Here is a 24802-nt window from a genome sequence, read left to right on the forward strand (position 1 = left end):
TTGATATTTTGAAGGGGAAAATAAATCAAATTTTTTCCCTTTTCCTCAACTCTCCCAAAAGAAAAAAGTTTTTCACAATATTTTCCAAATACCCTTTAGATTTCAAAATGAGAACTTTTCTCCTTATTCCCCTATATAAGGCTTAAGTTTATTACAGACGTTTTTTTCCTTCCATCATTGCTAATGTCTCATTTATATTTGAGTATTACTATAGGTAATATTTCTATAGAATGCAATATTCATCTTTACCAGAGGGAGAAAATGGTTGGAAATCAGTCCAAAAGCTTGCCTGGTCAGGAATTTAGCCCCTACTACAGCCAAACATAAAGTGAAAAGCTAGATATATGGACAATTCTGCCCATTTAATACTTCCAAATCATTAATCACCTTAGAAAGGATAATCTCAAGTCACATGTGACATTCTTTGTTTCCTTAGTCTCATGTGTTGCTGGTTGCTGTAGTATGGCCGCAGTGGAAAATACTTAATAAAAAGACCCCTTATAGGAGATGGTATATATTTTGACATACAAAACTGCTGTAAAAAAATATAAGTAGTCCTCGATTTACAACAGTTAGTTTAGTGACCATTCAAAGTTACAATGGCACTGAAAAAAGTAACTTATGACCATTTCTCACACTTATGACAGTTGCAGCATCCCCATGGTCATGTGATATTTTTTTTAATCCCATTTATATCCCGCCCTTCTCCGAAGACTCAGGGCGGCTTACAATCTAAAGCACAAATCAATGTGCTTAGCAATAGCCTTCATTCTATGTATATGCCTGCTTATTAGGGCTTTCGCCCCCCCCCCCCAAGCGGCATTATTACAAAGTCAGCTTATTGCCCCCAACAATCTGGGTCCTCATTTTACCTACCTCGGAAGGATGGAAGGCTGAGTCAACCTTGAGCCTGGTGGGACTCGAACCTGCACTAATTGCAGGCAGCTGGTGTTACTTAAGGAGGCATTAGCATCTGATGCTTGACAAATGACTCATATTTATGACAGTTGCAGTGTCTCAGGTCGTGTGATCATCTTTTGCCACCCTCTGACAAGCAAAATCAGTGGGGAAACCAGATTCACTTAACAATCATGTTACTAACTTAACCACTGCAGAAGTGATTCACATAACAAATGTAGTAAGAAAAGCTGTAAAATGGGCCAAAACTCACTTAACAAATTTCTCAGCAACATAAATTTTGGCCTCAATTGTGGTTGTAGTTGAAAGCCTACCTGTACTGCAATTTGTAATGGCAAATATTAATCGGGAAACATGTAATTACATTACAGGGTTTGTGTTCATTAATGGTGGGATACTGTTTAGTGCATCAAGGAATTTAGGAAGCCAAGATAACCACTTGGGTCTTAGAATATGTTACATTTAGTAGATAGTCTGAAGTTGATACTTGCTGTGTCATAGTAATACAGTGTTCCAGTCCTGTTCAGACCCAATTCATGTAGGTTGGGAGGTTTATCTTTTATCTCTAGGTATTTTAGTTCATTAGGCCATCTCATTCCAAAACTAAATCTGAAACAAAAATGAATCCCCAAATATGTATCTTCTTCAGGGAGCTGAACTATTGCTGTTGTTACCATCTTGAGCCCTTTGCCTGAAAAGAGGGCATCTATAATTGAACACTAGTTATAATAAGCTTCTTGGTCTAACTAGGCTTTTTCCAGAAGTGGTCAAAGCAATTTTATGAATTATTCACTTTAGCATCCTCTGCCACAACAGTGGGATCCGAGAAGCAAAGGTGGGCAAAGAAGGCATAGGTATGGCATTGTTGATGTATATATCAAATTTATATATCTGAGTGACATAATGCATTGGACCATCTCATCAGGTCCTTATTGTCACTCAGATCACTCCAAATATGACTAACTCTGTCTTTAAAGCGTCTGGTAAATTTACCACATTGCGTGTCCAAGGATATCACATTTATTTTCTGGGTTAGATGAGAATAAGCCTTGGAAAAATCCCTCTCTGGAAGATATTTGAAAATATAAAATATTTAATAAAGGAGAATATTTGGAGCTCAGGGTTGACATGAGGGGTCCTTGGTGCTTTCTGAGCATGCTTGTTTTCTTGCAGATGTTTCATTTATTTCTTGCAGACATTTCAAGCACTGATGATGTTACCTAGTTTGGGTAATGAAACCTCTGCAAGAAAACAAGAAAGCTCAGAGAGCACCAAGGACCCCCTCACGAAATAATTAATCAAAGAGAGCCAGTTTGGTATAGTGATTTCAGGCATCTAGAATCTGGGAGAACCATTCTAGTCATGCCTTAGGCACAAAGGCAGCTTGATGATCTTGGGCCAGACATTCTATCTCAGCCCTAGGAATCAAGCAATGGCAAACCACTTCTGAAAACTTGCCATCAAACCTGATGGCAAGGCAACACTGACTCAAAGAAAAACAAAAACAGCCATCCAACAGTTGTGTTAATTGCTATGCAATAGCACAACTGTTCTCTAGCTGATAATAAAATTGTTCTCAAAACGATTCCTACAGCAAAAATGCTCTAGCATAGGCCTGCACAACTTGTAGCCATGTGTAATGCCTGTGCGTATTGGAATGTATGAATGATCTCGGGAAAAGAGAGAAAGAGATGCTGCCTACAGAGGAATCAGGCAAGATAGGCACAAGCCCACATTTAGGAAGGACCTGCCCTGATGGATCAAGCGGTTAAAAGTGGAGGGCAGAAGTTTGTGCCTATAGACCAGGGGTCTTCAAACTTGGCCCTTTTATGACTTGTGGACTTCAACTCCCAGAATTCCTCAGCCAGCATGCTGACTTACAGGATTTTGTTAATGTAGCCTTATAATAAAGTAAAATTAGTTCAACTAGTCTTCTCTCATGTCTGGTTTACCTTGGAGGGCTCACATTGTAGGATCCACCAAGCAGTCTTTTGAGGCCCACCAGCATCTTGAAACCCAACAAACCCACTACCACCAGCCATAGTCACTGCCACACCTGGTGTTTTCACAGCCTCTTTCCAGGCCTTTCTGATTTTACTAGCCACCACACAGCTGATTAGTGTGCCAATTGTTCCTTTATGGCCCACAATTATTTTTAAACATAGCAGTGTTGTCTTTTCCCCTCTATGAAATGTGCTGGCCCCTTTAGTGATTGTTCAACATGGCTCAGGATGTTTGCAAAAATCCATGAAACTTCTTCGGCTAAAGCAACAAGCCACTCAGGAATGGTTATGTGCTTATTTTTAGAAAAGGTTTGGCTTTTGCATCTGTTTTTACAAAAATTAATATGTTTATTTGGGCACTTGGCATGTTTTATTCAGATTTACGCTCATATCTACAGCCCCTGGGGATTTTTTAAACTCGTAGACAAAATACATACCTATTTATTGCCTTTTAATAATCTTTGAAATCTCTCTCTTTATACTTTTTAATTTTTTTTATTTACAAAGTTATATAATCAGCACCTGTAAGTGATGAAAGACTTTTTTCACATACACAAACATACAAAGAATATTTTTGTATTAGAATTTATATTCTAAGATCGGAAGATCTTCAATAAATGTGCAGAAGAAACCAACATTTGTGTGAGCTAGTTTTACCACTCAGAGCACACTGATCAGACTAACTATGCAAGTCTTGATAACTTCTGTAAGTAATGAAAGTAAATTGTCACATGTTGTGTGGTCTTGCCGCGGGACAAGAGTTACACTAATATCAAAGAAATAGTAGAATAGAATCATTAAAGAAAGGATGCCAAAGAAGGGACAAAATGAAATGTGAATGACACAAAGTAATTTTTAACTATTTTAAATAATTAAATTGAATTGTTGAATTGTCCTACAGCTAGTTGTCCTGTGGTGAGTTCTCCCACAGAGTTGGCTGTGGCAAGTTGATCGTGGCGAGTTGGCTGCAGCAAATTGTCCCATTCCTTTTCCTAGTATTTCCTATTCCAATTGTAAAAACTGTATCTCCACACAGGTTTTTTTTTACATTACAGTTCTTGCAAATGCTCTTGTGAAAAGGTTACAAGAACTCAGGAGTTCCCTGAATCAAATAAAATAAATCTGATTCAAACAGCAGCTGACCATGTCACAACTCTTTCTAGGGGATAAGAATAGGATTTCTCTGAGATGAAGCAAATTGAGTCAACTGTTAAATGAATTATGTATGCATTAAACAAAAGGGTTTCTGTTGATAGAATCGGGCATATGACTACTTGAATGGTGTTCCTACCTACCTCACAGCTTTGTCTATAATACAAATTCAAACTGACTTCTAGACCCAAAGAAGGAATCTGTATATGACTTGTGCCTGCTGATTTTGCTACAGAAAGTCCCAGTACAAAAGAAACAGGCTAGATGTTTTTACCCCTGTGGAACATAGTTCATTTCTTCCTTCCTTCATTTTCTGTGACTTTCTCTTGAAGTTGGGTTTGATTGCATTATGGGATTTTGCAATTTGGGAAACAACTGTTTATTTTTGTCAGAGGCTTGTTTGCTGATGTTTGCTATTATATTCTTTTAATCTTAATGAGAATATTGTAGCTTAAATCTGTATTTAAAAATAGTGCTTCATCTCTTACACCAGGATGGCAAATCCAGAATGCCTTGTATTATATTTTTGTTTGTTTTGCCAGGAAAGCGCAGTTTAATCAGCTGGACTTTGCACTGACTTTTGTACTGCTTGGATATTTTCTAGCTCAAACTGCAAAACTCATCTTGAGACATCATAATTTGTTATTGTACAATCAGCATTATAATTATACACACACATTCACACACTGGTCCATTGACTTTAGACATAATGATTTGAAAAACAAACAAACACATGACTTGAAGATTGGAGTCTGTTACTTTTTGAAAAACAGATGAGGAAAACTTCACAATTGCCCCTGTGTCTTGCAGTTAAAGCTCATCAAAGTTTTCCTTTTAAGATACAGAAAATGTTAGTGTCATCATGAATCAACATTCCATGTTTCCTGTCTTCTATTGTGGTTAGCTACTGAAGCCTTACACAATATTCTTGCAGAAATACATTTTTCATCTATTATGAGCTGCTGGTTTGTAGCCAAAAGAATGCAGAATATAAATATAACTATCAAACATCTTTGTTGAACTGGCACCCAAAGAAATACCGGCTTTAAGATCTTTTAAATTAAATGTTCACATGAATCAAATTGCGTTTTTAGTTTGAGATAGTTCAGGTTTTAAACCCTAGCTATTTTTACAAGTCTAATTCTTGCCTTCAGACAAAAGAACTTAAGATGCATGCTTGCTTGGGTTCTTTCACATACACAATTCCATGTATGCTTATATTTCCTGAACAACAGTGATAGCCGGTTATACAAAATTTAGAATGATGAAAGCCTTTTCTTAAAAAAAATAGTTCCATATTTATACTCTCCTAGAAAATAACCTGCAAAACATTTTAAAATCATAATCTATAACAATTACAAGTATAATTTGATTTTGGTAAATATAACAGCAGTGTAATCTGTAGGGAGTTAACTGCTACAGTCACATTGTTCTGTAGAATCTGTAGCAGCAAAGCCTGAATTGTGAGAAGCAGCATATGCATTTGTTTAAAAATTTTGTTTTTTAATTGCTCGAGTAATCTAAAAGGATCTCAGGTTATAGCCTTAATTGAAATATTTGAGGAAGGTCAAGGGTATTTGGACACTATAACAAACCCACCATATATCAGGAGTCTGGGTATCTTTCTTATGGCAGTTTATTTTATTAAGCCATTTCATTCCATCGTGATTTTCATTGCTTTTCTGAAACAGTTAATCTGTTCATTCAACAAATTTTCGGAAGGAAAATATCATTTTTGACAGAAGTCCTCAATTTAAGATGGAGGTGTTGAATCTTGGTCACTTTAAAACTTCTGGACTTCAATCTCCAGTCATGTTTGACTGGGGAATTCTGGGAGTTGAAATACACAAGTCTTACAAGTCACCAAGATTGGACACTCCTGATTTAAGACATGTTTTTGAAGGGGCTATTTCAACTTTAAATGCAAAGGTCTACGATCCACAGTTTGATGCAGAGATGGACAGGTTAATTACCTCCTTAGAACAGTACCTTAATTGTTATATAAGCTATAACCAAGACAACTGGCCTGGCTTTTAATCCTAGGCCAGGTTCACTAATAATAAATTCAGATTCTGCTTACAGTTAGTAATTAATTTAAACCATCAAGGATCTGCCCTTGATACCAAATGTTTCCGAATGTCCCCCTCAGACACATCCCCTACCCCAGTTCCAGAATTCTCTGATTTTCTCCAGGAAATTTCTTCAGGTAATTTCTTAATCCCTCCTCAAGGAACAATAGGATAAATCAAGGATTCCCACAAGCACACTATTGACCATCATCATCAGGAAGTCGTCCATCCTCCATTACTGTTGGATAAAATTTGGCTTTCATTGAGGTTTTCTCCCCTTCACATAGCCCTCTAAGTTTGTTGGACCATTTTAACATTATTTTTAACTAACTTACTACATTGGGCACAATCATTTAACTTTAAATCTTGTATCCTGTATTCTTATTCTTATTGCCCTGTACACTGCCCTGAGTCCTTCGGGAGAAGGGCGGTATATAAATCAAATAAATAAATAAATAAATAAATAAATAAATAAATAAATAAATAAATAAATAAATTTGTTTTCAAAGCACTGATAGGTTTTGTGACTTTTTTCTTAGAGTTACAGCCATATTGAAATTACATCCAATTTTTGTCCATTCCCTCCTGATCCTGGAACATGTCCCATGTATTTTGTGCATCTCTGTCCACCCCTCTTAACGGCAGCAATCTAAGGAAGTGATAATAAAGGGAAAAAAATGAGAAGGGAGAAGGAAGATAAATTTTTGAGCAAGAAAGTTTTTTTAAAAAAAATCCCTGTGTCAACAATTTTTAAAATGGTAATTGAAAATTATATTGATACAATTAGAGAGTTTGAGCCTTTATTTCCTTTTCAGTTTAGTATGAAAAATAATGGGGAAGTGGTTTGCAAAGTCACACTGGTTTTTATCACCTCTCTCAGCAATGACCACAAGGAAGTTCGGTGAATGCTAAATGCTCAGCCTAAAGCAATGTATGGATCAAATTTATTCATTAGATCTTTTCTCAACTGACCAATAATAATCGTGAGTATTGGAACTTTCCTCAGCTGTTTTTTTAAAAAAGAAGCTAATTTCCCTTCCAATATGCATGCTTTGCATTACTGTTTAATGCTTTGTCTTATTGTTTTAGAAAAAAAATACCTTAGCCTTATATGGAAATCTAGACATTTCTAGAGAAGTGAGGAGACTCTGTTGGCTGAGTTACTGCAGTTAAACCCTTTATTTTTGACAGTGCTGCCTTCAGCTCTTGATCTTGTGTTTTTAATTATGCCTCTTGGAATGTTACTTAACATCTGCAGAATGTGTGTGTGTATGTGTGTGTGTGTGTGTGTGTGTAAATAGATAGACGGACAGATAGTATACACAGGTGCTCCTGAAGAACTGTAGCATGGTACCAGTATTCTTTGCATTATGTGCTGAACTGGAAGCTAGACAGTCATCTGTTGTGATGGTTTTAATTTGGATTATTTAACTAAGAAGTGGGTTGTACTCAATGGTCCCTTGTCTTCCAAATCAAGGATTCTCTGACAAGCAGAAAATACTATTAAGGACCTGATTCAGTATTGCAGCTCCTCTACAGTATTTCTGATTCCCCACCAGAAAAATCAAGAGAGAGATTAACGTAGTTCTAGGCTAGCCAATTTTACTCTTTTTATTGGAAAGCTAGCTAGTTTTAGAACAGAAGTAATAGAAAAGAGGGAGGCTAGCTATGTTTCTTGAAGATTTTTTTTAAAACATACATACATATATCAGTGCTGATTTTCTTGTATTTAAATTATTTTAATTATTAAAATAATTATCAATTATTATTTCCATCCTTCCGAGGTAGGTAAAATGAGGACCCAGATTGTTGGGGGCAACTAAGCTGACTTTGTAATAATGCCGCTTGGGGGGTGTGTGAAAGCCCTAATAAGCAGGCATATACATAGAATGAAGGCTACTGCTAAGCTTGTAAGCCGCCGTGAGTCTTCGGAGAAGGGCGGGATATAAATGGAATTAAAATAAAATAAATAAATAAATAAATTTCAAAGCTATTCCAAGCACAGGAAACGTTTAGGCAATATCTTGTTACTTGGCAGAGTCACATTACAAGTAGTCCTCAACTAATGACACAATTGGGACTGGAGCTTCTGTCACTAAGTGATATTGTTGTTAAGTGAGTTGTAACCAACTTTATGACATTTTGCTGTGGTCGTTAAGTGAATCACCATGCTTGGTCCCCATTGATTTTGCTTTCCCCTTGGGAAGATTGCAAATCATGATCATATTACCCTAGGATGCTGCACGAGCCATAAATACTTATTGGTTGCCAAATGCCTAAATTTTTATCATGTGAATGCAGGGATGCTGTAATGATCTTCTAAGTATGAGGACTGGTCATTAGTCACTTTTTCCCAGCATTGTTGTAACTTTGAATGGTCATTAAAACAAATGGTCACAAGTCATGGACTATCTAGGTTTTTTTCAGCTTTTCTGTGACAACCTTGTAGACAGATTGTTATGGTTACACTTGCATGTAATATTTTAAAACAAGTGTCTTGATAATCTGGTGTAGCCTAAAGTAGTCTACAATTTCCTCCTTGTTTTAAGGGGGTAGCAATTCAAGAAAAGTGAATAAATTTTAAGAGGAGTATGATGATAGTTGCTAATAATTTATATCCTTTCTTCGTACTCTGGTGAGTACAAGAATAAATATTCTGTTCTTTACTAATTGCAGAGGGATATAAATGCAATTGACAGAATAATAGAGTTGGAAGGGACCTTGGAGGTCTTGTAGACCAACCCCCTGCTCGAGCAGGAGACCCTATATCATTTCAGACAAATGGTTGCCCAATGTCTTCTTAAAAACCTCCAGTGTTAGAGCATTCACAACTTCTGGAGACAAGCCGGTCCAATGATTGTTCTCACCGTCACAAAATTTCTCCTTATTTCTAGGTTGGGTTCTCCCCTTGATTAGTTTCCATCCATTGCTTCTTGTTCTGGCTTCATGCTGCCTTCAGAATGGGTTGCCCCCCCACCACCACCACCTTCTTTGTGGCAGCCTCTTAGATATTGGAGCACTGCTGTCATGTCATTCCTAGTATTTCTTAATCCCCTAGATCAGACATGTCAAACTTGTGACATCGCGCAATGTATCGGAGCTTTTTCTCCATTGCCGGCAATGGGGTGGGGGTGGTTTTGGGATGATGCGTCTGGCCCACAGGCCGGCAGTTTGACACCCCTGTCCTAGATCAACTGATCTGTTATTTCTTTATTGTTGGAAATAATAATTTTCTGCTTTCTTGTTTTAACATATTTTTACAGATGGCCACATGACTCTTTTTCACAAGAAAGGCTTTTAATTCTGACAAGTTTTGTAATTTTCTCTGACTGGTGCCTTCCACCAAGATACTACAGTTGCATATTTCCTTATTTATTCAATAATGTTTGCAAGCTGATGTTGTAAACTTTTGTGAATGTAAATTTGCCAATTTCATTGTGTTTGAGGTTTGGTGATTTTAATGAAGAGAAATTCAAGAAATCCATGGGTAAAGGGGGAGAATAGCAAATTTACCCCATCTCCTTTCCCTGGAATTCAGAAATAAATATTCTGAAGATTTAGTTGCATAACTGAAGGAGATAATAATGTACCGGTAATAAGGATTATGGGAATTGAAATTGTTAGAAGGGCTAAATATTTGGGGATATACTTTTCACCCTTATAAAATAACTATGTGTTGTAATATTTTATGTCGCTTTAATTTTAAGATAATTATGAAAATTTAATTGGGAAGATCTGTACTAGTGCTTATTGAAATTTTGTAGGTTATGATTTGCTATTTGGTTGGTATGTATATTTATGGTGTGATAAGAAGGTGGATATTGTGTTCCAGGTATATACTTTGTGTTATGCTCTGGTGCAAGTTTGTGAAAAATTATAGATAAAAGTTAACTTGTAATATCTTTATGGGCAATAATGAAACATGTAACAGAAAATATAAGAATGATGTGACTATATAAAAAAAATTTAAGTTTGGAAAGTAATGTATGGTACTGCAAGCTGTATAATATATTAGGAGAAGGAAAGGTTGCATAAACTTGGTTTTAGTATGGAAATTTAAAGCCCAGTTGGAAAGAAGAATAGTTTTTAATAATTGATATAAAATTGTTTTGTCTGTGATTGTTCTTATTGGGTATTATTGATATTATTGTGGTGGATATTAAATGGATGTTGAATTTAACTATAGCAGTAAGATTTCTAGTAAAAAGGTAGAATTACTGATTACAGAAGAATGGACTGTAAAGTTTTTAATTTCGAGGATATGGTAAAGATCTTAGTGCACCTGAAAGACCATTTGCAACAGAGAGATACTACGGAGCAAATATGGGACTAAAAAGTATTATTTTGCATTTGAATAATTATTGATATGATATATATACGTTTGGAGTTTATCTATATGAGTTAAAGTGCGATAGTTTAAATAGTTTAGGATTGTTTGCATAAGTTAGATTATGATTGTTTGTATTTTTATACCCTGTACTCAGCTCTGGGAAGTCGGGGGGGGGGGAAGGGGGGGAGGGTTGGGGAGTGGGAAGAGGGTGGGAGGGGAGGGGGTTGGGAGGGGTTTTGTTTTGCTAAAGATAAAATGTAAAACTTTTCAATAAAAAAAAGAAATAAATATTCTTCTACCATAGTTAAAATTCATTTTCTGCAAAAGTGGAATGATATTCTCTGTATTTCTGAAAAAAATGCGGTTGCTATGAGTTGAAACTTACCTGACAACACATAAACCAATCAAATCAATTCTCTGTATAAAGTAGATTCTATAACTATAGGAAAGCTTTAGTGTTAAAACTAATCTGACACATAAGAAATGAACATTAATTGGGAATCATGGGAAATCAAATGTGAAAATAAAAAGAGACTGCGGGTTGAAGCATTGAATTGTGTAAATATGTACACAGTTTAGTATGATTCCTGTTGCCATGAAACATAATAGCTGTTTTATCAGCAGAGGGAGATGTTGCAAAACTTACCATAGCATTAGGAAGCGTTATCACAAGCAGAGGGAAACCAACCCACAGGATTGTTGCTCACTGCTTACCCACAATGCATATATTTTTCTTGGTTATATCTCCAATATTTAGCTAGAATATCAAGGACTGTGAACCTTTTCTGTATAGGGAAGACTAACAGAATTACAGTGTAGACATGAAAAGGCAATGCTTTCCTTTTTTCTTACGTTAGTAATATGATACACTGTCACCACTAATGCATTAACACATACATACATATGTATTGATTTTTCTTGTTGAAATTATTTTTTTAAATAAGCAGATAATTTGTTTTTGTAAAATTATATAACACATCATTATGTCATTCACTTAATTTTAGCTGTTTTATACTGATAAATATTTCTGTTCCTTTCTATAAAACATATTGTCTTAGTGTAAACATTTAGTCTAAAACCATGCATGGGGGAGTCACTTGAAAAGATGATCTAGAGTAGGGGTGTCAAACTGCCATCCCGTGGGCTGGTTGCATCATACAGAGGCCGCGCCCACCCAAGCTCTGGCAATGCAAAAAAAGTTGTGATACTTCGTGACACCCGTGATCTAGAGTGTGGGGAAAATATTTGAGTTTCATTACACCCTGCTGACACTGTTGTGCTCTGAGTATTCCTCACTTGAAAAGCCATCATTGTTCTCATTATTGTTTAAAAAAACAGAATGTGGTTTCATACCTTCACATATCACCATACAATCTCTAATGGAGGATAAAACCCTTGTAATTAAATGGGAAGGCTTTTGTAGGAAAAGCTAATAAAGTTCCATCTTACTTTTATTAATACCTAAATGCTTTGAATAATTACCAAGCAAATCTTTCTTCCCATTGAAGTCTTTCGTAAAATGTGATTTACATAGTCTGAAGAGAAACAAGCTGAATTCACTGAATTTCAGGAGACTGGGATTTTTCTAGGAGGCTTTTTAGTCAAGCCTTGGTTACCGTAATCTTAAATTGTTTTGCTACCTTGGCTGGTTTCAGAGTTTCAGGGCTGGTTCTCTTATTTATTCTTGCCCATCGTACCAGGAACTTACATGCTGTGGAACAGAATAGTGGATCTGTGTGATAAGTAAAATATGAGACTAAAAGAAGATAAATCAAAGATATTATGAAAGAGACAAGAAAACGATTTCTACAAGCCAAAAAAACAAAACAAAACCAAGCACTGAGTGAAGCTTGCCAGCTGGGTTGCCTCATCCCTACCATCTTGGGGCAAAAAAATAGGAACATATTTGATAATAGGAACTGTAGCAACGTGACCAGTTTCCTATCTTCTTCCAGAATATCTCCTTCCATGAGTTTCTTTCTTTTTCCATGAATTTTCATTATCCAGGCCTAAAGGAGAAGCAGAGGAGGTCTATCAAAAAACTATAATGTCCAAGCTATCAGTGTCAATGTGATATAGGATCAACTGATATCATATTACCTGCATATTCATCTAAGCGTTTTACTTCAGCTAAAACAGACACCCAGAGCAGCTTATTTAAAATCAGTAAAGCAGGACAGTTTTGCCTTTGGGCACAATCTAATTGGGAGGAGAGGAAAAGGGATAGGGAGGGAAGAGGCAAAATGCCAATTCTGGAATATTATATAATATTACTTAATAACCTGAATGAAAATAGCTCAGGAACCGGAGGTAATGTTTCAGCAGAAATGAAATGATTTTATTCTTCCCATTTCCTCTGGTTGGTTGCATAAACATTCTAAAAATTATTAAAGAATGTGGTGTTGAAGCTAAGGAAGAGAAACTTCCATGTAAGAAGTCCAGGAAGAGAACCCAAACTGCCTATGATAAGGGAAGAGGGAGTCATGGAGTTGTGCCAATATTGAGTGTTTATCCTGAAAATTTATTACAGATGCAGTTTTGGATTAGTTGGACTTTTTTATTAATTTAAAGAATATATTGAAAATACTCAGAAAGTACTTGATCATTTTTAGCATTTCTTGATGAAGATCTATGTTGCTATTTTGAGAAAATTGCATTAAATTGCCTTTAAATTGTTGCAGTGGGATGCTTGTCTTGTTTGCTGCCATTAAATGCAAGAGTTAATTAGCAGCTTCCTTAGAAGGGAAATAACTAAAACAGAATTTGTGAAGAGAGTCTATGGAAGAAGAGAGAAAGATTATTCAAACTTGACAGTAAAAAAAAGAAAAACAAAAGCAGTGCATTTTAAAATGTATTTTAAAAGTCATTCATTCTATAATTAAGCACACAAGAGTAGTTCTGGTGATTTGCTTATTCAAAGAGAAACAGTTTCTTAAAGTACGCCATGTATGTTCTGTTCTTATAACTGTACTGTTAAATCTTTAACTAGTTACTGGATTCACATATTAAGTGATAATGTGGTTGTTACAGTGTCAACTTAGCTAGTATTGTCTGAATCAGCCAGTTGTAGTTTATTCTGTAAATCACAGTAACGCAAACTTATTTATTTATTTGTACATTTCACTGGTTACATACATATAATCTGTCTTGTCTCATATGTAGAAGTACATCTCATCTTGTTTTATTCCCCCCATTGAGGTAGGCTGAGTTGAGAGAGAAAATCATTGGTTCACTCAGCTGGCAGGTACCATCATCAAATCAGAAAGGAATCTTGGTCTCTCCAGTTGCAGTTAATCATCTTCTATATCTTAGCACAAAGAGTGAATCAGCTATATGTGAATATTCATTGGAAACCAATAAGCTATTCCAGGATGCAAAAGAAAAACTGGAGATGACTTCAAAATCAGAAGCAAATGTATTTTCCATAAGCGATTTATGGATTGTTGTTTTCAACCTAACTCCTCTGATGAAAATATTTGCTGACTTCCACAAATTGCTAAGACTTTCCTTAAAATAGTTAACTATATCAGATTATATATTTTCTAAATGAGGAAGTATCGTACATACACTGCTTGGTGCACTCAGCCCATAGATTTGCTAATCATTGCTGGTGATGACCTATAAAGCCCTAAATGGCATGGGCCCAGATTATCTGAGGGAGCACCTGCTCCCAGCGTCAATTTCCCATCGTCCTGTGCGCTCCCACAGGGATGGCCTCCTCAGGGTACCACCGGTCAAGGATTGCCGACGGGCGATCCCCGGGGGGAGGGCGTTCTCTGTGGGCGCGCCTGCCCTATGGAATCAACTGCCAACAGAACTCCGGACTGCCCCCGACCTTCGTTCATTTCGCCGGGACCTAAAAACCTGGCTCTTTGAGCTATCTGGTCTGGACTGAGGGGTTTAATGTTTTTAAATTGTGATTTTATTTTTTGTGGCTAGACTTAATTTAATTTAATTTTAATTTTATATTGTATTGTTTTTAAATTTTGCCTTGTAAACCGCCTTGAGTCCTTTGGGAGTAGGGCGGTATATAAACCGAAATAATAATAATAATAATAATAATAATAATAATAATAATAATAATAATAATAATAATAATAATAATAATAATAATAATCGTTTGCTTAGGCACAGATAGAAAGGAACTCTGCAGAACTTCCCCCCTCTCCCCCCCCCATCTAAAGGGGATAAAACACTTGTCTCCATGTTTGCAGTCTTCTCAAAAATATTTCTGCCAGCTCTCTCCCTGAATGTAATAACTGGTTTTTCCCATCTTATTAGGAAATGGGAAATGGGACTAAAAAGGGGCTGAGGCTCCAGCTGCACATTTGCAGCTGCCATATTTCCTTTTTTCCCCCACTGTTGCCAAGGCAAGTGTCACATATCAGACCCAAGAGTAAGGAATGGGAGGGGGCTTTTCCATACCTAAATCATGAGAGGAAGAACATGTAGATAATTTAGAGATAGTCGTAGTTTTCAATACATAGTCATGTTTTGTAGAAGGAAAGTAAAAGGCCTGTTTTGTTTTAACCATAATCTGTTGGAATAGGTCATTGTTAGTTCATACCTAATGTGAGATCATGCACTGTGGCTTACAGACTACAGTGTATGAGTTTTGCTAAGATGAAATCTTTCAAATATTAATGCACTGTGAAGATAGTTCTGATTTGACAGCACCAGTATGTTTTAAGTTTAGGTATGAAATCCTAGAGAAGCGTGTGGTGTATGCACAGACAAGTTCCAGTTGCCAAAAATAAAAGATTTATGAATATTCAATTACATTATAAATTGTGCTAGGTGAAAATTTATCTTAGTAAGAGGAATTTCTGTCAAGTTTTCTTATCATAAGTTCTTTTTCATTTTGTATCTGGAAGTTTCTATAAATTCTTTTCCATGCTACACTGCAACTTTGATTTTAGCTACGATCTAACCACATTTGATGGATACAATCAGAAACATTCTGATCTCACACTTGGCAACCAGTCATTCAAAAAATTAGAATTTGCATTATGTGATTTGACTTTAATAAGACATACTATTATTAAAACAAAAAGGTTGTAGTCAGTTTTACTCCCACAGATTTTATTCTGGATACTCTCAAGTAATATAATTAGTGCTTTTAAAATTATAACATCATAGATTGTAGAAGAGTATGGTCTAAGTATTCTCCGTTTCTATTGTAAAGGTGCTATATGACATTTCTCTTGAGTTCTGTACATAGTAACTCATTGAGTCAGTTTAAAATAAGGAACTTGAAATAAAAAGACATAACAGTTCTGGTAAAAGAAAGCCAAAGTATCTTTTATGGAGAGTATTATTATGAATTTAACCACTAGATGTCACTGGTCTTAGTCATATGTGAGTAAATTCAGTGTTTAAGTGATTTTTCCCCCTCCAGGGAACAGAAAAATGATAAAATCTAACCTTTGTGATTTCAAAGCCGTTCATTGTCAGTCAACATGTAGATATTTGTTACTATAAAATATGTTAATGGCTTTTTTCAAGGGATTTTCTTTTTTTAATGATTTTAAAAAAGAATAAATTATTTTTCTTTAGGATAAATCCATCCATGACCATTAAAAGCTAGACAGAACTTACATGTTCAGCAGGAATTCACTTTGGAAATACCAGTTGTGCAAGATATGGGAAAACCATAGCTTTTATGTTGTCTTTGAGGATTCCAAAAGACAACTGGACATTTAACAAAACTAGATGCAGCATTAAACAGATCTTTGATTTGTCCCACCAGAGCTGCCCTTCTGTTCTTATGTCGCTGAACAGTTCCCCAAAATATATTGATTGATTTGTAGGAATCCTTTGAATAAAACCCTAAGTTTTATAAATTGTTTTTAAAAATTAATAACATCCCATCCTGTGGCACCTTAAGGACAGTCCATTACCTTACAACATAAATAATTTTGCTTCTGCATTTTGATAGTGGTGCAATGTTGGTTTTTTATTTTGGATTCAATTATAGTCAGTTTGTATCTTATTGAAAATTAGAAGAGCTGGTTCTTTGTTTCAATGTTAAATGACTTGGAAATCTCTATTGGTTTCTTTGGCAGGAAACCCTTTTATTTCCTTCCAGTTTCCATAGACTCCTGTGGACTTTGTTCCAAAGCACAGAAAAATGATAGGCTATAGATGGTACAACTTTGGATGCTGCTAAGCAGAACCAGAATATTGACACAATTGCCTTCTACCCACCTCCCAATTTGGTGTGGTTTTTTTGTTGGTATTTTGTATTTTGAAAGAACGTTGAAGAAAAAGTTAAAAAAAGGTTCCATCCATTCATTTCCTTTCATTTGCTTCTATTTTAGCTGATCAGATTAATTCATTCTAGATTTAATTACACTGGGCTTCAGTTTTGATGGATCAGATCAATACAGGTAGACTTAAATCTTCCCTAGATCAATAAAGTGTTCCCATGTTTCCTTTTCTTGCAATTCAAAATAGGGAACAGTTTAGTTGGCTGAGATTTTTGTCTGATTGTGAGAAGCAGAAATAGAATTGAAGACATTTTGCTGCTGCTAGTTTTGCTGGTTTGTAGCAGTCTTCTAGCACAGTTAGTGGCCTGATTTGCAGTTGCCCTCAGCTTATCCTCCGAGCATCCCTTAGATAAGAGACTTGCTGTTAAAAGGAAACACAGTGCTCTTCTAGAGGGTGTGTACCTATGAGAAACAGGAAGCAGCTCAGCAACTGCCTGTGTAAAGTGAGTTCTAGTGCTGGTCTGTGCAGGTGTGTAGACACACTGCTCCACATACTTTTTCCAAGCATCTTGGCAGCTGTGCTGCCATTCAGCAGAAACTTTTCTGCGGGGAGAACAGGGTAGAGCGGAATGACTACGTTGCAGCTGAAAGAATTATCTCATTCAGGTCTATACAGGCGAAGACGGGATCGCCCAGATAGCCTGGGTCTTCAGGAGTTACCTGAGCAGAAGCTAAGGTGAGTGCTAGGAAAAATGTATTAATGGTTAACAAGAGCTCAGCACGTGTTTTATTTTTGCAATCATTTTAGCAAAAATTATCACTACAGGTTGGTGGATTGTAAGAATGTTAGTTGCAAGACCTGCATGATTGGAATTAGTCACGAAGCAGATAATTTTAGGTGGAGTTAAGGGGAAAGAGCTTTTGGAAAGAAGCTCATTAGTTTGTTCATTAACCTAAATGCTACGGAAGTACTAGCAAATGACAGTAGAAAGTGGCCACAGACCTTGGATTACAGTTTCCCTTTCTTCACAAAGTTTTAGTTTTGGACAATATTTTAAAAATTAATTCTTAGTCAGTAAAACACAGTTGCAGCAAAAGAAAGGCATCCTTTAGGGAGCTGAATGGGGTTAATCTATTATTTGAGAGGAGATTTTGTTTTTTAAAAAAGATGTTTTACTTGTTAGATCATGCTCTTCTTTTTTTTTCTTTTTGGATTGGATATTTTTATTGAAATGCTTCTGACAAAAGAATGCAGTAAAACCACTTACAGTGGGAAGATAACAAAAAAATAATATTTGTGATATGGGCTGGAGTCCAAAAATTGAATACCTTTTTTAATACAATATACTCTTTTAAAATATTTACTTTTAAAATAGAGGTCAGTCAAAAGTCCTGTAACCTTTTTAAAATGAACTCAATGTTTTGGATCATAATTAGTGCCCCTTATCCTACAATTTAAAGAAGAAGAAAAGAAAGAACTCTCTGAGTAAATGTTATCAAAGGCATTAATTGAAAGGAAGCGTCTCTGAATGTCAGTAGAACTATAGTTTGCGTGATTCTTTCATATCAATAATAAAATCGCAAAATTATTTGTGGTATGGTAGTAATAAAAAGTAGCCTGCAAAAATGACACTCATTAAAAAAAAAGTTCAGGAATCTTAAAGGATAGCTGATTTACTGGTAGCCACAATCACCATGGTTTTCCCCCCAGTCCCTAGAAGTGAAATCTTTTTGCAGCCAAACAAGCACTTGTGAGACATGTTACAAGGAGGATTCCAATACAGCTTGACATACAAATAGTCCTCATTTACCAACCACTGGTTTGGCAACATTCAGAGTTAAGACACTGCTGTAGAAGGAGATTTATGATGTTTCTTGAAGTTGTGGCCTTCATAGCATCCCTGCAGTCATGTGGTCACGATTGGTTGCTTGGCAACCAACATATATTGATAGTTCATTGACTTCACTCTCTCTAGCTTACTCTCCCTCACAGGGTTCTTGTATAGATAAAATGAAGAGAGAACTCCCAGAGAAAAAGAACAGGATTTAATTCTAATAAATGAATAAATAATATGTAGACTAATGAAAGGCAACCCGGGAGCCTTGAAACATTTTAGATTCAGTTCTTCAACCAGATTGGTCTGTTGCAAAGAATTGTGGGAAGTGGCATTCCTGCGTTAGTGTGTTGTATTAGACATATAAGAGAGACCCAGGTTCAAATAGTCTCTCAGCATAATAGCATAAGATTTGATATTTCTCCGTTTTTATTTTATAGAAAAGAATAATAATGATCATTTTGCCAACCCAAGCTCTTTAATGGTGGGAGATATATAGCTCACATGTATGGAAATTTAGATAAGCTTGTTTATATTTTGTCTTTAATATTAAATCAATTTTTAGTGTTTTTCATTATGAGTTAGTTTTTATTGCTCTCATCTTTGGGTTGTTTTTTTTTTAAATGAATGACTAGAAAAACTGAATATAATACAAAGTGTGTGTGTGTATTTCAAATATTAGAATAAGAATGATGTTACAGATTTTTGGGGAACATTAAACATCTCAGGTCTAATCTTCAAGTCAACATTTAAGTGGCCTGAAAAAATTCTGGTGCATCTTGGAAGTATTCTGCAGTTGCATTGGTCATCCTTTCCTTGCAATTTACATTTCTGGGAAAACATTAAGTTTGTTCACAAAACTTGTGATTCCTTTTGGCCCTGATTTTCCCTTAAACCCAACAGTCTATCTTCTTTGAGATATATTGTATCTTAATTGCAAAGTGATCTGTTCATGTGCAATGATCTATGTGCAGCTCAGGAAATGTCTGTTAAACTGCATTACAAGAGGTTCATGCAAATTGATATGCTAACAGAGTTGGCTGCAAAAGTGCATTATCTTAGGCTTTATGGCTGCACATTGAGAAATTATGCTGAATACAGGCCACAGTTGTGTTCCTGTGCATGTATACAGTAACTTCACAGTTTTGGGTCATTTTTCAGGAAAACCACAGTTTGGGTGAGGCTGTTTCTTAAAGAAAACATTGATAAAGGCCTAACTATGATGTTGGGTTTATCTCTTTAAAAGGATGGATGGAGATAGATAGATAGATAGATAGATAGATAGATAGATAGATTGATTGATTGATTGATTGATTCCACTACATTTCTCCTTTTTTCTCCCTTTAAAAATGCCTTTCTGATGAAAACTGCATTTGAAGTTCAATACAAGTTGCCACTAGCTTTGGAGTTAAAAGTTAAGAAATTTCAATGTAGCCTGTTATTAGGATATGAATTACAGTTGTGCCTTTAGGCGTTATCCAAGAGCAGGAAACCACTATTTTGGAAAGGGTGTGTATGTGTGTTTATATATGTGTAGACAGATATTCTAAGAGAGAGAGTCTTACAAAAAATAGATGTTTCTGCTGTGGCCTTTTCCATTTCTGTTTAAAAACACTAACAGTGTTTTCCTTGTATTACTGACATTCACTTGTGTTTTATGTGGTTGCAAAGCCCGATTGTATTTATTATATTTCTATTGCTCAAAGGCTTAAGTAAGTGTGGAGCATCACAACCCTTCCTCCTGTCCCCGCCTTTCTTGTCCTTGTCTTTACCCTTAGTTGCATGTTGCTTAATCATTCTTTAAAAATGCCTACAGAGTTACTCACTAGCCCCAGTGTACAAAATGACAGCAACAGGGAGTAATGTACAGTAGAAGAAATTGCACTCTGATATGACTGGCTGCCATGCCAGCAGCAGATCCCATAGTTGTGCTGTGTTGGGTCACTCGGATGGGAAAAGTGTGCAGGAGGTAACACATCCTCCTTTCAGATGGAAGAACAAGTATGTGACAATAACACCTTGAGTGAAACTGGCTTATCTGTTCTGTGCAACACATTTTATGGCCAATACATTTTATGAAAAAACCAAGGGTGATTGATAGATTTACCCAAAGGAGTTTTTGAATATTAAGTTAGAAGAAAACATGAAGAGTTGCCTGAGAGCCTTCATATATTATAATGCTGGTATGATGTTCTGATCCTGGAAGCAATTGCATTTTAGATTCAGATTTTGAATTTTACAGTTAATTTCATCCAGTGTTAGTTCATTAGTTTAAGGAAAAAAGAATAATCAAACCTTATTATTATCAACTTGCTGTTATCTTTCTAGAAAATGAATTTCAACTAAGCACAATGGGCTTTGTCCTGTTTCTACATTTGTGGCCAGGAAAATTGATTTCATTTTCAGATACATGGACCTGCATTGATATCTTTCTTTTGCGATTAACTGAAAGGGAATACTGTATGCCGGTATAGCATGGGGAAAGAAGTGGCATAAGGGATGGTGAACCACAGCTCAAAGGAACATTGTAGCTTTTTTATATGCAGGAGTTCTCTGATTTAATTCCTAGTATCTCTAGTTGTGATAATCAGATGGCTGTTGATTTGACCACTTCTTCTTGAAACTTCTTCTTTTTGAAAGTTGTCACCATAGCTACATGAACAAATAAAAATCTAATCTGATAGCCAATTTACAGATTAGCATTTCCCTGGCAAATAATTCACAAGCAAACTAGGACATTCTGTGTAAGTGGAAGTTGATGTAGAAACCTAGCTTGGGCTTGTTTTAGCTGGTTCAGGTTAATATTTCTTTTTCCTTAATATTAAGAAATTCTAAAAAAAATTCCTTTCTTTCCTTTTATTCATATTTTCTGTCATTCCTTTTCAAGAAAGACTCATTTTAGACAAGCAGTAGCAAGCCTGGTGTTCTGATGTTCACAATTCCTTTGACCAATTTGACTATGTTTGCTTGGCTTAATGTAAAAACCAGCAGTTTATTTCCTTAGTAAGTGCAAAGATTTTTCAATAGATTCTTGCAAAATGTACTATATAGCTATCTCATTAAATTAAGCCTTTAAGTAATGAAATAGGTTGTTACGCATTCTGTCAAATGAGAACTTAAGCTAAACTATTTGTATTTGGCTTATTAGATCTTCATATTAGCTATTGCTAAGCACATTTGATTTGTGCTTAGATTGTAAGCCACCCTGAGTCTTCGGAGAAGGGCGGGATGTAAATGGGATTAAAATAAAAAAATAAAAATAAAAAATATCTGTTTATATTGACCTCCATAGGAAAAGCATTTAAAAAAAATGTGTTTCAATATTTTCTTGTATATTGTTTGGGTTTGGGAAAGATTCTGTCTACTAGAAACTAAACAACATTTAATTTCTAATCAAATCTCTCTTCATTTTATGCTGCTACAAAATTGGACTTGTCCTACATCTCCATGTTAATCAAAAGTCTTAGATGAAAATGGTAATTTTTCAATAGGTTCATGTTGGAAAAGGCAGTCTACAAAATACTGTGAACTCAATGTGTACCAATAAGAGCGTGCATTTTGAATTATCACCCCAAACAAATTAGAAGCTAGTATAATTAATTCAAATATCCTATTGAAGCTGTTAGTGCCTTCTGTAGGCCTCAAAGCCTCTGTTGCAGGTTACATAGAGCAGATTGCAATGGTTTAAACCAGAGGTGGGGAACCATGACCCCTTTATGACTTGTGGACTTCAACTCCCAGAATTTCTGACCAAGCCATAGATACAATACAATGCAACAAAGATACAATAAGCAATAGACAAGTAAAAGGCACTATTTTGCCAAGACTTCTAAGCACCCAGGAGCACAATATTCTGAAAATGTTCCAGTTAGCCTGGATCTAATCCCTAATTATTATTTTGTTGTTTTAAGTTGTTGTTTTAAGTTTTATATATATTGCTCTGTTGCATGTGTGTGTGTGTGTGTGTGTATCAATATATCTATAGATATATAGATATATGGAATAGATATAGATATATATACTGGTCTGTCTATCTATCTACCTATCTATCTATCGAGAGGAAGGGAGGGAGGAAGAGAGAGAGAGATCCTATATACTTCAGTGTTCTGTGCACATCCTTGAAAAAAGTTTGTTTAATAAATCTACTCTCTCAACATTCCTTAAACAACTACTGAAACCTCTTATCGGTTATCTGCTGAATATGAATTAACCTTGGCTAGTCTGTTTACATTCTGTTCTTGTAAACAGTGAATTTTCCCAGCATGCTGAAATGGAAGATTTGTCATTTTAAGAATTTAAAAATGGAGCAAATTATTGCTTTTACAACTCATGCCCATATCATTGGTATAAGCAACCTACTGCAGCAGAAGCCTAGTAACTGTTCTTACAAACGTTATTTTGACTATTATTTGCAGCAAACTACAGTCAGTTTGATCTAGTGGCTAAGGCAAAAGACAGGCTAGAAAGCAGAAGACTGTGAGTTCAAGTCCCACTGTAGCCATGAAAGTCAGCTGGGTGACTTTGGGCCAATGACTCTCGGCCCAAACCACTTCACAAAATTATTCTTGCAGGGAAAATAGGAGGAAGGTGTGTTAGAAATGTTCAGCGCCTTGAGCTAGTTATAAAAATAATAATGGCAGGATACAAATAAATGGATAAAATGTAGTGGTTTGACTTTAGGCTTATGGTCATGTGACTAGAGTACTGCATTAGAGTAGGGTTTCATTTAAAACGTTCCATGAATAACAAGATGTTAATAAAACATTTTCAAAATTTCGCCTCTTATACAGTATATGAGGATACCGTTTACATTCATTTTAAATTACATTCATTTAAAAATCCCCCGCATATCATAGAATAAACTAAGTTGGAATCTCTTTCTCTGCTTAATTGGAAGATGGGGAGATTCTCTGGGGGGAAAACTCAAGAGTTCTATTTACAAAATCATAATTGGTTGATATAATTGCATAAAGGACATTGATTACATAGCATGCATCAGTTGTGCTATGACAGGTATGACACAAATTACAGTATGTAGTTTGCCTGGTGACATGGTATCTGTGAGCTTATTTGCATGATATATGACAGTTTTCTCAAAGTAATACATACTATGTATTCACATCAGAATATGATGGGGGCAAATACACTGAACCTGCTTGGAATGTTTTACATTTTAGGTCACTTTTGGATGCATAGGGAAAACATGTTTTCAGCCCAGTCCTAAACATTGTACTCATAATCATGGATTGGTTTTTTTGATAAGCAGATGTAGAATATGATAAGAGGTAGAATATGATTTTATCCTTGTCTAATCAGATATAAATCTGCTATACACAGTTGGATTTACTTTGTACTAAATATATTATTATAAATTAGGCTTCTTTTTCAGTTGTATTCTCAACGGACTGGATCAAACTAGGTATACTCTGAAGCCTCTTTAAACCTGTGGAGTTTGTTAATCAGAACTAATTAATAACTTGCTGAATTTATTTGTAGATTCCATACTTGCAAATTCAACTACTCACTAATATTTATTTGTACCACAAAATCTATACTTGCAGTGTTTTTGCAGTCACTCACGGACATGCAGAGTGATACAAACTTTGAATTGCCCAATATCCACGTTCCCAGCTGAGATTTCAGTATTCCCTAATTCAGTGTTCACAGTGACTTTATAGCACATAATCAAAGCAAATAATGGAAACTGACTGTATCCTAAGCTAGGTATCATTAATTGGATCCAGCATGAAATACAGTCAAACAGTTTTACAGGAGTCCTTACTACAGTTGTTAAATGAATGAAGTGGCTGTTAAGCAAATCCAGCTTCCCCCATTGACTTTGCTTGTTGGAAGCCAGCTGGGAAGATTGTAAATGGTGATCCTATTGATAGCAGGGTGCTGAAATCATTTTAAATACATGCCAGTTGCCAAACGGTCAAATTTTGATCACATGACTATGGAAATATTATGACAGTCATAAGTATAAGGACCATTTGTAAATCCTTTTTTACAGTGCCGTTATAACTGAAAAAAACATTGGTTTTTCAAATAGTTATAAGTTGAGGACTATCTGCATATTCTCCATCTCTCTGTAAGTACATACTGTATGTTTTGTAGCATATTAAAGATGGACACATTTTGATGGCACATTTTCTGCACGTATCTGGTAGAGTTGCCACTCTATAATATGCTACAAGATTATTTGACAGCACTCTATGAAAAAAAAATAGTTGTCAGAGAGTCTGTGATTTTACAATTAGTGGACCAGAGGAATACTGTGGATATA

The 24802-nt window shown here is 35.6% G+C and overlaps 1 protein-coding gene across 6 annotated transcripts in view; it reads left to right on the top strand.

Annotated features, from left to right (window-relative positions):
- The window catches only part of LIMS1 (LIM zinc finger domain containing 1), a gene marked incomplete at its 5' end in the record, with an annotated part of 89325 nt that overhangs the window by 29160 nt on the left and 35363 nt on the right, over positions 1 to 24802 (top strand). For 5 of the 6 annotated variants that reach the window (XR_014026296.1, XM_081326743.1, XM_081326744.1 and 2 more), the window contains one exon: positions 17190 to 17417. The exons of the other annotated variant lie outside the window; for it this stretch is intronic. Coding sequence is in view for 4 of the 5 variants with exons in the window: in XM_081326743.1 (XP_081182869.1) it covers positions 17311 to 17417 (107 nt within the window). Of the gene's footprint in view, positions 1 to 17189; positions 17418 to 24802 lie in introns of those variants that run through there. 6 annotated transcript variants of the gene reach the window in all.

Source organism: Vipera berus, assembly GCF_964194415.1.
Source record: "Vipera berus genome assembly, chromosome: 4".
Classification (NCBI taxonomy): Eukaryota; Metazoa; Chordata; class Lepidosauria; order Squamata; family Viperidae; genus Vipera; species Vipera berus.